The sequence below is a fragment of the Desarmillaria tabescens genome (assembly GCF_030435595.1).
Source record: "Desarmillaria tabescens strain CCBAS 213 chromosome Unknown EV420scaffold_250, whole genome shotgun sequence".
Classification (NCBI taxonomy): Eukaryota; Fungi; Basidiomycota; class Agaricomycetes; order Agaricales; family Physalacriaceae; genus Desarmillaria; species Desarmillaria tabescens.
In genome coordinates, this window is record NW_026848549.1 from 4,188 (window position 1) to 16,350 (window position 12,163).

General features: G+C 48.5%; 3 protein-coding genes across 3 annotated transcripts; all 3 read right to left on the reverse strand.

Moving 5' to 3' along the window:
• Positions 1 to 732: 732 nt before the first annotated feature.
• Positions 733 to 1,721, reverse strand: EV420DRAFT_1693721 (uncharacterized protein; the record flags this gene model as incomplete). The annotated part of the gene is made up of 2 exons (XM_060479385.1): positions 733 to 1,532; positions 1,587 to 1,721. The coding sequence occupies 2 exons, from the start codon at positions 1,719 to 1,721 to the stop codon at positions 1,014 to 1,016; spliced, it is 654 nt and encodes a 217-aa protein (XP_060321465.1). The 3' UTR covers positions 733 to 1,013.
• Positions 1,722 to 6,289: 4,568 nt separating this feature from the next.
• Positions 6,290 to 7,530, reverse strand: EV420DRAFT_578854 (uncharacterized protein). Its single transcript, XM_060482659.1, has 3 exons — positions 7,327 to 7,530; positions 7,173 to 7,277; positions 6,290 to 7,115 (listed from the first exon to the last, which is right to left on the reverse strand). Exons 1-3 carry the CDS (start codon positions 7,432 to 7,434, stop codon positions 6,669 to 6,671), a joined length of 660 nt encoding a protein of 219 aa, XP_060321466.1. The 5' UTR covers positions 7,435 to 7,530; the 3' UTR covers positions 6,290 to 6,668.
• Positions 7,531 to 11,211: 3,681 nt separating this feature from the next.
• Positions 11,212 to 11,940, reverse strand: EV420DRAFT_1654975 (uncharacterized protein; the record flags this gene model as incomplete). Its single annotated transcript, XM_060478828.1, has 3 exons — positions 11,212 to 11,604; positions 11,662 to 11,763; positions 11,827 to 11,940. The coding sequence occupies 3 exons, from the start codon at positions 11,938 to 11,940 to the stop codon at positions 11,212 to 11,214; spliced, it is 609 nt and encodes a 202-aa protein (XP_060321467.1).
• Between the last annotated feature and the right edge of the window lie 223 nt (positions 11,941 to 12,163).

Here is a 12,163-nt window from a genome sequence, read left to right on the forward strand (position 1 = left end):
GGATACAGATACAGATGGACCATGTCCGTACTGTAGGAGCAAGAAAAGCGATGTTTACGGTACGTACAGGTATATGTACGGACGTAACAGCCGTATTACGGTCGTAGAATACACTCAAAAGACCTGCATGCTCTCCGCAGCATAATACTAATAGTCATTGTCGTCTCCATGTAGAGAAAAGATGTACTATAAAAACAGTCAGTTTCGAAGTCTTTCAGGGAATCAAAGAGACTTACACATCTTGTGTTCATGAATCGCGTGGGCAAAGTCATTTTGGTGGTCTGTATCGTAAGAGTGGCAGTGAGTGTGGACAACAATGGGAACCTAAGCAAGGAATGAGTGAGGTATGCACATCTAATACTCCGGAGTTTGTTGCATCGTGCCAGGGGATACGGTACTGGTTTGATTTGTAAAAAAACAAATTGACGACGGGAACTTGCACATTGCTGAGACAAATGCAAATTGTCATAGAGAGAGGGGGACTACGCATGGCTCATTGGAGTAGGTTGGTCAGGTAATTGGCGTACCTTGTACCAGGTTGAATTATTTAAGTTGAAACACTCGACAGATTACCGTGGCAAGCAATTTTCAGATGAGAAAGCGGAAAGGGAGTACCAAAAGTGGCTTCGGTTTGATATCAGTTGCAGCTGCTGTATACGGCCATAACGGCTTGTCCCGTACGGTTGTTATGGGTACTCACCATACCGTGAACCGTACGGTACCTTGCAGTCTCGCACTCGCAACGGTACAGACCCGTATCCGTGTGTGCCATATGTATCCACCGTATTACGGATACGGTGCACATCCCTACTAGTGCGTTACAGAAGGAACAAAACTGGAAATGGAAATGGAGGGCAAAGACTTGGGATGATCATGTGTCAAGTTGAAAAATATTGAGGCTCATGACAACGAGGAATAAGGAGACGAAGTGATGTGTAGAAAATTCGGTGGAGGAGGTGAGAAGTTATATTGTGGTGGTGGTTGTGTCCTAAGTGTATGGGTACAACCAGGCCTCAGGCATCATGTCGTATATTGGATTCAAATGACCCTGGTATTTGGACGGCGGGGTGCCCATTCATCATGTTGCAGCCTGGCTGATGAGCATAGGTGTTGTTAGTGAAATTGTCCTGGTAGTGGACAAAAGAATCGTCTGAGATATAAGCTTGGATCTGAGTGATATCCGGTTGAATACCGACTGAGATGCTACTTCCTGAGGGGGAAGAAACTGGTGTGGGAATGAAGGGGATACCAGTGTTCCTCGCATCGTGGGAAGAGTTGAATGCATAGGAACTGATATAAGGTGAGGACATATGTGTTGGAGTGACTGGGATAAGGTTTTGTTCAGAAGTGTTGGAAGAAAAGAACCCGGATCTTGGCATGAAAGGACCATTGTTGATCGTGTTTACACCAGAAGGGCCATCACTGTCCATGAAATCCAAAATATTCCATGGTTCCGCAGAATGGTATGGATTATTGGTAGCGATGTGGTCGCAAAGTTGGGCTTCACATGTGCAACGCTGCGCCAGAGGTGTCTGTAAGTGGGATTACATCAGTTCTAGATGCTGCGAGGACCTTAGAAGCTGAACATGCCTTTTGCACATAGGCAGTACATTGAGTTGCAAGACAATGATGGACAACCATTGAGACGTAGTCGACATGCATGTGAATGCCATGTCCACACCGGCAACAGATGTACTGGGATAATGTGAGCGTGGGACCATTAGAGAAGAGCAAGAGCCTACCGGATCTAATAGAGTTGACACAAATGACGGACACTGGCATTGCTGGATGTTGTCAGAGACCAGTCTGCACTGTCCTCGGGATGGAAAGACTACTGAAGACATCGGATTCTGAGTGCTGGCGTTCAGGGAGAAATATGACAATGTGATGAAAATTCGAGTTCATGGCAGAGTATCTTAAGTACAAACAAGGGTATTTTTCCAAGTATCCCTTTCCGCTGTTCCTGGCACGAAGCTGTAGTATAATCAAACTTTAACACTTATTTTTATGATGACCATGTGAAGGGGGCTGTTGAACTGTGATAGTTTGATTGAAATCCAGTGAAGCTGTATTGCAATAATAGTCTCAAAGTGCCAGTAGTGCCTATCATAATAGTATTTGCTGTATAGTAACATTTAGAGTGGAGATCTACGGTGATGCATAACATGTAACACCCTTGTAAATACCTCGAGATATCCAGGAACGGAAATTTGACCTACATATTTAAAAACGCAATGAATATCACGATAAAAGTTTTACCTTCATGGAACAATCGAATGAATGTGTCATTGATTGTACAGTGACCAAAATCGGGGCAGGAAGCGGCACCATTGCCTTTAAGCTCCCATCGTTGGGTATTTGAAACTAGCCGGCCTCCGCAGTGCTTTGCAAACCCAATACTCAATGTCGGAGTACCCGATCAATACCGGGTTTCTTTGGCCGTCCGTATACTTATGCTGTACATTGAAAATCCATGTGAAGCCTTTCGAAAGGTAAACACTTCCTGGGTCCCTGTAAAAAGTATCTTGAGCGTCTCTAAGAAAGATTGTTATCAACCCACTTGCCACGGCATCCCTGGCATGTCAACTTGCCCAAGTTCAGCGTTCACTGTTTGTAGCCAGAACAGCTTCATCAGTACCGCATCCACCTTCTTTACTCTGTACTCGCGGCTGATCATCTTTTTCATCAGGACACTATCAACAGTCTATCTTGTCAGCTGATCATCGGTTTCATCTAGACGCTATCAACAATCTATCTTGAGGGACAACAGCATGAAAACATCACATTGCGAGTCACAGAGAACATGGCTTACAGCATTCTCTACGGTCTCTACACACTGTTCTCTCCAAAGTGACTTCAACTTCGTCACTGCCCCCACAGCAGCTTCAGATAAGGCCACCTTCGTATAGGCTCCCGTTCACAGAGGCATTTTATGAAGCGCACAGCTTTGACAATGCCCTATTCCACAGATACACGCTCTTTACCTCTCGTTGCGTTATGTCACAGTACCCCTGGCTTGACGCCCGCGAAATTCCCTTCCCTTCCCATCCGCCCGGGAGATGCCCCCGAGTTCTCCTACTGAAGGACGTAGCCCCTCTTGGCACAGTACCGACAATCCATCGGCCTCAATCTGCCCTTGGGCGTCCACCAGCGAACCAACTCATACGGCAGTCAAACAGACGCTCATGCCAGCCGTTAAAACAACCCTTCCTTGTACAAAATCCACCAGTAGGAACCGGCAGCTCGAAACTAATCCACGGCTCACTGGATATGCCGGACTTGAAACATGTGGATCGATCTATCAATGGCCGCTCAACCCAATCGAGGGGATGTTCTAGGTCGTTTATTCCCATGCCGTAAGGAAGATCAGCGGTCACTTTCCCTATCGCTTTGATTATTTTGTGTGATTTATTACAGTGCAAAGTTGTAAGCCAAGGTTTCTGTGACTGGGCAAATGCATTCATTGTCGATATTTCCTCCCGACCAACTGTGGGTAGCGCACAGTCGGAAATAGCACCGTTGAAGATAAATGGACTGGATCAGTATCTAGAAACTAAGATTGAGAAACATTGGCGCAAGAGAAGAATGAAAACTGACCAGTATATCAGACGTATCGTCTTTCATATGCTCCCGTTCTGGTGAGATCCAGAAAGGAAGTGCTGGATTCTGAATAGAAATCGGTGATGACTAGAATTGCCGGCAGATGGGTCGAAGTAAGGAAATGGTCTGGATGGAAGGATAGATGGCAGTAGCATAGACTAACGATGATAGGCGTGCATGGAGAATGGTATCATGTGCATGTCCCCCATCCTGATTAAAGGCTCGCAGTTATGCGAGTTCAGCGTGCAATCTGTCCGTGGTCCTAGCTCTACCACTCTCCATGCCATCTTGCTACAGATTCCTTTGACGGTTTTCTTGCCAAAGCAAAGCCTTCTGTATCTCGAGGCATGGTCGTCACGGCTCAAGGAAGGAATTATCGTAGGCTAGTATCACATCGCAACATAAACAACCATTATTCACTGAATATGAGGGTGCGCAGCATGACCATTGAGTTCGTATTTCTCTCTACAGTCAGTCATCTCTAATCTGGAGAGCCGGAAGGTTTATGTCGAAACGATGGGAAGTAGAGATTTTCAAGATAGATCTGAGTAGAAAACACATGTTCGACAGTTGCCAACAATACCGTGGTGGGTGAAGGCGAAGAACCCTGGGGGTGCTTGGTGGAAAGGTTCCTCCTTGGGAAGGGGATCATGTTCTTGGCGCTCTTCGGCATAGAGTGGTTACTTCGAGGATAAGTTTCCTACCTCTCCAACGAATAAGAAGTTCCCAGGACGCTCTGGAAAACCGTCAACGCGGGCACAGACAAATTTCTCTCATGCAGTGAGAGTGGGGGGATTACTGCCGTTATGCCTTGGACAACGCAGAGGCGAGGACCAGAATCGCCGATGTCGAGGATTTGGGGGTAGCTGACCGGGACTGGTCATGGCGTCGCTATAGCGATTTCGGGTTATCAAGGGGGAACGACTAGCCGAGATCTAGGAATATGTAAGATTAGAATGATACTGATTTTTTGTGTACAGAGCACGGAAGCCTGACCTAGTCTCACTAATCTTTTAGGTCCCTTCCGCGTCATCTGCAACCGTTCTTGGGTAAAACTGGTAACTTTGTACAGGTATCCTTGTCGACGACGTAGGACCTGGGAGAATTCTGGCTGGTTTCTTCTCCACAAACCTGCCCCAAGGTTTTCCTTCCAACCGAAGTTTAAGCGGTCGCCATGGTTCGTGTTTTGGTCTTGACGCGCTTGAGATCAGCTGTAAACGTTCGAAAATTTAGCTGGATGAGCCACGACGCATGAATACAGTTATCGCACCTCGAAGCATACGTCGAAAAACACATTCCAAGTCTGACACCCTTTCTTTCAAGCTCATCGGTATCATCGCCATTCCCAAACCCTTTAGGGTCGCCCGCATTATACTGCCTCTCAGTTAGCAGGGAGAGCTGAGATGCAGAGAGTCATCCCATATTGATATCGACCTCGGTTTTGAGATTTTGAGATCGAAAGAGACAGAGCTACGGATAGGTCATGGTGGTCAACAAAGGGATTCCGGACTATTCCGGACCGGTAACTCGTGGCTCGCGACCCTGCAACCTGGCTTTCCGGTTGACGCGCACGATCTCCAACGACCTCAGTATCGCTTTGAAGGGAACAGACACTGTCGACACCAGCATATAGCGGACATACACTGACCGGAAGGACGTCATAAATGCGGTCGGTAGGTTACGTTTTCTGTGATTGCCGCACTAACGATGGCTAAAAGCTACATAAACTACAGGATTCTCTCGAGCTCGGACAGCCTGCGCCATAGTTGCGCGACTGGGATACCCGCCCTGCCATTCCAAGGAAAATTTCACCCATAACGCAGACCGAGCTTATGTGCCTTGTATCGACTTCACCTACGCGAGATATCCCTCAACGACACCAGTAACGCTCCGAGCTGACGACTGTTAACGCATCTCAGATTTTCTGACCACTATCACACATCTACACTTGTGTACCATCCGCATTCCGAAAGCCTAGCTCTCGCAATCAGTGCCGAAGCGCTGACCGGGACCACCCATGCCCGGAGGCTGATGGCTATTTTTTACAGCTTGTCTCTGATGACTTCGATGGCAGAATCCGTCTGCTTTGGTTTTTTCAAGCTATCCATCGGCGCTCATCCAAGCAATGGTCTTCGATCTCATTGGTGTCGGTTCAGCACTTTGACTCTGCCCCAGCAGCGCCCTATACTACGTTTCCGAACCACCTCTCGTGAACTTTTCACTATGCAATTAGGGTGGTGACGACCGCCTCCTTTCTCTTCGCCTCCAGCCAACCCTTTCCTATCCTTTGCACTCGTCCTACACCTCGCTGTCTGCTATACAGGGCGGCGAAGGCGACAACATCTCCTTCCCTTTGTAGCAGCCCAATTGTCATTTCAATTGTAAACATCTCTTCCCGGTTTCGCGTTCACGAATCCCTCCCTGGCATCCTGTTGAATCAATTCCCGCCCGCAAATCAAGCAAACTACGAATATCGGATTGGGAAAAAGGAAGGAGGGAAAGCGCTGGTTACCTGAATGGGACGGCGGGGGAGGGGATCAACAACGAGAGTCAAGCGGGACAAGTTGTTATATGAGATCGCTGACCCGCTTGCCTGCCACCACACAGTTGTCGACAATGCGATGTTGTTCTATCGTAGTCCTTAGGTAAGAAAAACCTCGATTCTGCGTATTTTCCCTCTCATGAAGTTTCCATCAGGATTTGACCGGGTTTTCGTGTGATAGAGGCTGAAAAGGTGGAGCGGGGGCTTCGAGGTTAGCATACCCAGCTCCTCCGAAAGATACATCTAGCGACTGCCCAAGCTACTTGAAGCGATTTCCGCCTCGTAGCAAGAATATTTTAAGATATATGTGGTCTTGAACGCGTTTATTCAAATAATAAAATGCATATGATTTCAGAGCAGAGCAAAACGATAAACATGACAGACGGGTACCCTAAGCAGAAGAAAGACGAGACGATGTCCAAAATGTACATACATGTTGTGTTTACAGGCGTTTCCATGACGCGGTAATTTATACACTGAACGATGAAGGAAGCAGAGATGAACGATAAAATTGTTTCACGGATCCTTACTCAAGTTGACCTGCCCAGGATCCCGTGCCATGCACCTCGTTGTAAGATATAGTCAAATAATCCTCGCGAAATCTCGCGCTCGGGTCCTGCACGTTAACGCTGGAGGTACCGTCCCGGTATTGAGCACCGTAAGAGCCCCCCACTTCCGAGTTCGAATGAGTGTCAAGCTGAGTGATAACAGGCAGCGGGGTAGGTGCGATGACTGCGTTGCCGTAGGGGTAGCATGGATTAGCATTAGTGGAGGGAGACGGCCTAAGCATTGGAGTGAATGGGATGCTCGTCGGGTCGCCGTTGAATGTGTTGACATTGGAAGGGATGCCATTGTCATAGACGGATACATCCGCCCCATAGGGAAGAGGCGTAGGCGAATCGCGATACACGTTCACGACAGGTATATGATCGATGAGAGATGCCGAGCATGTGCATGCTTGTATCCGGGCCGTCTACAGTAAGATGCGTGAATGTCATTTCAGACACCACGACTGGAGAATATATTGTACCTTAGGAAAATACGCAGCACAATTCATCGCAGGGCAGTGATGCACTACCATTGAAACGTAGTCGACGTGCGCTTGAATACCATGTCCACACACACCACAGATGTTCTGGGAGAATGTGAGCACAGGAGTATTGGTGAAGGTGGATGAGGCCTACCTTGTCTAGCGGGGGCGACTCGGAAGGGAAGAACCATGGACACTGACAGCGCTGGCTGTCAATGACTTGGATGCACTTCCCTCTCAACGGCAAGACAATAGAGGACATTCAGTTTCAGGGTGAGGCGCTGAGTGCAGCACTGGCAGGAGAGGGGCTGGGGCTTGCCATGGGCCATTTTTAAGAGTTGCAGTAGCGGACGTAACGGTGTGTGACACGCTCGCCACGCTCGCGCGCGCGTCTTCCCCAATTGATTTCGAAGGCCGAGTGTCCAGAATCGGAAATGACCGGTTTTGACAATCGGATGGCTCCCCAAGTCTCCAGCTCTCTGGAAGAATACTGGACATGTCTGCACGATCCAACCCACATCCGTATCCTCACTGAGTATCATCGACCGTCTACTGGCAGGAGGCCCGTGACGATGCCTAGTGATGGAGGAGAAATGAGCCGGTATAGGCTCGACAGCAGACGCGGATCGTTGTGTGCAGTGGATACAGCAACACGACAGAGGCGATGAAGGGAGCAACGGGGTCGCCTACCTAGACCCCATGCCCGACCCCATTGTTGCTCTCTGGCGGGCACCAGCGTCACCTGCAACGGGAATACACCGACGATGATCGTCGTCTCTTCTGGCCATCGTCTTCCTACCTGCTAGCCAATCCTATCCTATCCACACCTCGTTCTCTACTCGGCCTGTCCCGCCATTGTACATGTCGTGAATCGAACTGCTCCTTTCCAGGATCTGTTTCCAACTGGGGCCCTCAGATTCTTCAACTACCCTCTCTGTGAGTTCAATTCGGCTGTTGGCAACGAAGGTCCTCATCTCTTTCTATCAGACCTTTTCCCTCCATCTCCTCGTGCTGTCCTTCATCGATCTGCATGAAGGATCCTCTGGGTCTCTGTCCTCACTGGAGCCTGCCTCTCACGCCGTAAATAGTCTGCGCAACTCCTCGAGTTACCAAGTCCAACACACCCCGTCGATGTTGCGATATCATCTTCCTTAGAATCTCCTCATCATTCGCTACGGATAGGATCGTCGCTCGGACCAGGAGACACATTGCAGACTCGAATGTTTGCTTGGAACGGGATACTACCCATGTTCTCTGCCTGGACAACACATATCGACCGGGGACTCCCACGAGCTAGACGGCATCGCCTGTGGGTCCTTCCAATTCTTTCTCTCTCGTTCTCGTTACGAGGAGGATGGCATTATCCTTTCCTTACATTCACCGTCGCTGCCTATTGTCTCATCCTATTCTCGGGTTCTTTCTCATCCAAGCCCGCTTTTACGAGGCCCGTCTCTTCTGTAGTGGTCTGATGCACCCATTTCTCATCCACCGCTCATGTGTTCCCGCGAACTCATATCATACCTAGCCCTGTGCCATTTCAGCATCATCCCTTCCTCTGCCCAATCGTTTGTTGCTCTTCCCTCGTCAAAGAAAATCTTACATTTTTACCGCATCTTTTCTAACTACGATTACATTCATCAGACTGATCTCCTTATCCGCCGAATTGATCTATATCCCGCCAAGATGTATGATGCGGTATCCACCCCGCCGCTTGGTCCTTCATTGACATCATCTCCGCTCACCAACGAATTTACAAGGACTGTGGACACCAACTTCATTCAATGTCGACGTCATTCAGAATTCTTCTTTCATGGGTTTGCCTTTGCAGGTGCTACCTAAACAAAGAGCGTTGCGACGGAGGGGGGCGCTAGTAGAGTGGACGCGGTGATTGAAGGATAAAAAGCTGGCTAGATGTCTGCTCAAGCGATCCTTATCCCTCAATGGATATTACCCCGTCGTCTATATTCATCTCTTGGTTCAGCCCATGGACCCTCCAGCGTTGAACGTGTTCGTTCCGGTTTTCTTTCACTGCTGTCTTTCTGTGCTGCATCGCGATCATCACCACCTCACAACTCCAAAGTTCATACCATCACATTCTCCCTACAATGCAATATCTTATCGAGATCGAAGAGGTTTTTGAGTCCGGGTACCAGTGCTGCCGTTTTGAAAATGAAATCTTGCTGACTCGGAGATGCAGGCCAGATGCGGGGGAGGAGCAAGCTGCAACAGCGCTGAGTTGAAGAATAAAGGTTGAGTAGGTGATGCTCGAACAAAGCGGGATACAGCATTTGGAGAGATCAAACTTCAGGCGCGAATTTTCACGCCCGCCAATACAGGTCCCTATCGGTCCGGAGTTCACTTCCTTTTCAGACCTCGACCCCGTCCTGACACAGCCTTCATCGATCATCGATCCCGGATCGGATTCCTTCCAGACGCAACACGATCACATGATTCGCAGCCTATTATTCAGTGCAATCTTTGGCGCGAGGAACAAATTGCACTAGTATAAGACTTGCTCGACCTGCCGCAAACAGGCCATTGAAGTACTCGGCATGCTGTTAAAGCACGTGAGGATGACAAACATTCTTTCTTCAAACTTCCCGCGCTGTCTTACCACCGCAAGGGATCATCTACATCATAGCGCCAAATATAATGACGCCTACGGCTATGCCCTTAGCACACCGAGGTCTGCCAATTATGGTTGGTGGTGACGACGAATATGTTGAAGGATGGGGAGAGCGCTAGCGGCTACCGTCCGATCCCAGACTTTTTCGTTGCTTTCTACGCACCAGGTTCCTGTATCATGGGGATACGTCGAGAATGATCGCTGATTCTTCCAGTCGTCGTCTACCCGCCAGTCCATATCTCTTTCATTCAGTGCTGTCGCCGGTATGGGATCATGTTTCTTGATTTCTGCCCCCTGACTTGTATTGCTGCAATCGGACCACCAACCACCATCCTTACCGCTTATCGATGGTGTTCTTCCTCCCCGAGAAGGCCCGTGTCATTGGAATGTAGGATACAGGAGATGAGAAGGTGACGTCCCGCCAATACGGTCTGCATTTTAGCGATGACTGACCAGTATTTTTCAGATTGAAACTATGACGATGCCCACACAGCCACGCCTCGGTCGAAGCTTCATGAATACCTTTCTCGAATTTATTCCACTCGTCTTCAAGCTATCTAAATGTCTCTCATTGCCGTTCCTAGGCCCTCATCTCAGGCTGATTCTGTAAGGGATTGATGGTCGTAAACACGTCACTGCATACCTGGTTTCAATTGCTACGATTCCGTATCATCTTCGGCTCCGTTAATCCTCGAAACGGATCTTCCAGTGCCTTTTCCCATCTATTGTCTTGCTCTAGGATCACGGTATCACACGCTCTAGGCTGTTATCTCGGCGCTTGCTGGCTATCACTCCGATTCTCCGTGTATCAACATTGCGCATCCTTCAAACTTGGGGTCGATGCATTTATGGTGATTCGGCGGAATCGTACAAATGACAACCGAACGCAAGTCAGAAAGAGGAAACTTTTCCCAACATTGCCTTCCCCGCCTAGTACGACCCAATTCTGGCGACGCACAACAGTCGGAGTCATACCAGTTCAACTTCGGGAATTGTTGATTCATACTTATACGCGAGGTTCCCTAACTGTTGGTTTAACACCTGGACTATGCAATTACCGACCTTTCGTGTACACTAAGGCGAGTATCGGTCATTATCTCCATGTGTATCAGGGTTTCCTTATGATAAGCGCTTGCAGTTGCTTATTCAGAATAAAGCGCTTAAAAATCTGACAGCACATACCTGAATTCAAAAGCAGATACAAGGGATACAAAACGGTACACATCGACCAGCGACGACATTGATATTCAAAATATTATAAATATATCTGATGAATGTAACGCAGAAGCAAACGACAAGAGATGAAGATAACGGTTGGACAGGCAGTTATAGATATAAAATTCAGCGGCGATATCGCAGTACGTCGTACAGAGCTGGAAAACTAACAGGTTGCATAATGGGAATTTTTGATAGCTAGGCGCTGTAAGGTCCTACCCATGCTTCTGCTCCAGGTGTCGCAGGGTAAAGGGTATTCGGATCGTAATCAGAATTTCCGTTTGGCACGTCGCCATCTTGCATATCATGTCCCACAAGCTGATGAGTGGCAAATATGTCAGTTTCTGGCTGAATGATACGCGAGGGAGCATTGATGTCTGGTGAGAAAATCATAGGAATGGAGGTGACTGGATTCGCGTCGTTTAAAGAGCTGGGCGCATCGATAGTGTAGGTCGGGGATCCGATGCTCTGGTCGCCATCCACGACGGATCCTCGGTTGTACGAGACAGCCGCAGGTGAACGATACGCGTTAACGACAGGGACATGATCAAAAAGAAGCGCCGAACATGTACATTCCTGTGTCTTGGGCGTCTAGATTGAAATGTTCCCATCAGCAATACTCCAGATACGAGGGGCGGAGAGAGGAACCTTCTGAACGTAGGCCACACAGTGGGTGGGACGACAATTGTGAACAATGAGGGAGACGTAGTCGGCATGGGCGTGAATGCCATGGCCGCACATGCAGCGGGACTGGCAGTGGGAGGTTCAATGTGAGATGGTATACGGGATAATACTGGACTAAGGTTTCTGTACCTGATCTAGAGTAAGCCAGTGCGATGGATCTCGATGAGGAGTGAAACGTAAACACAGACAGAAGACGTTGTCTGTGTGCTCAGTGCATTGTCCCCTAATCGCTGTAAAAGACATTGGAGATGAGCTGCTAGGTACAGCAAGCGAGAAAGGCGATGGAGGTTGGGCTGCATCTTGATGGCTTTTATAGCCGGAGCCTGCGAGTAGGAAGAAGAGAGAAATATCTCAACTACGCCGCGTTGCGTCCTCTCCGGACCCTACTCTCAGGGACATCAACCAGAATAAATCCGTTATTTAAATTAATAATTTATAAGTAGAACAGTATAAAGAGAGGCCCCAC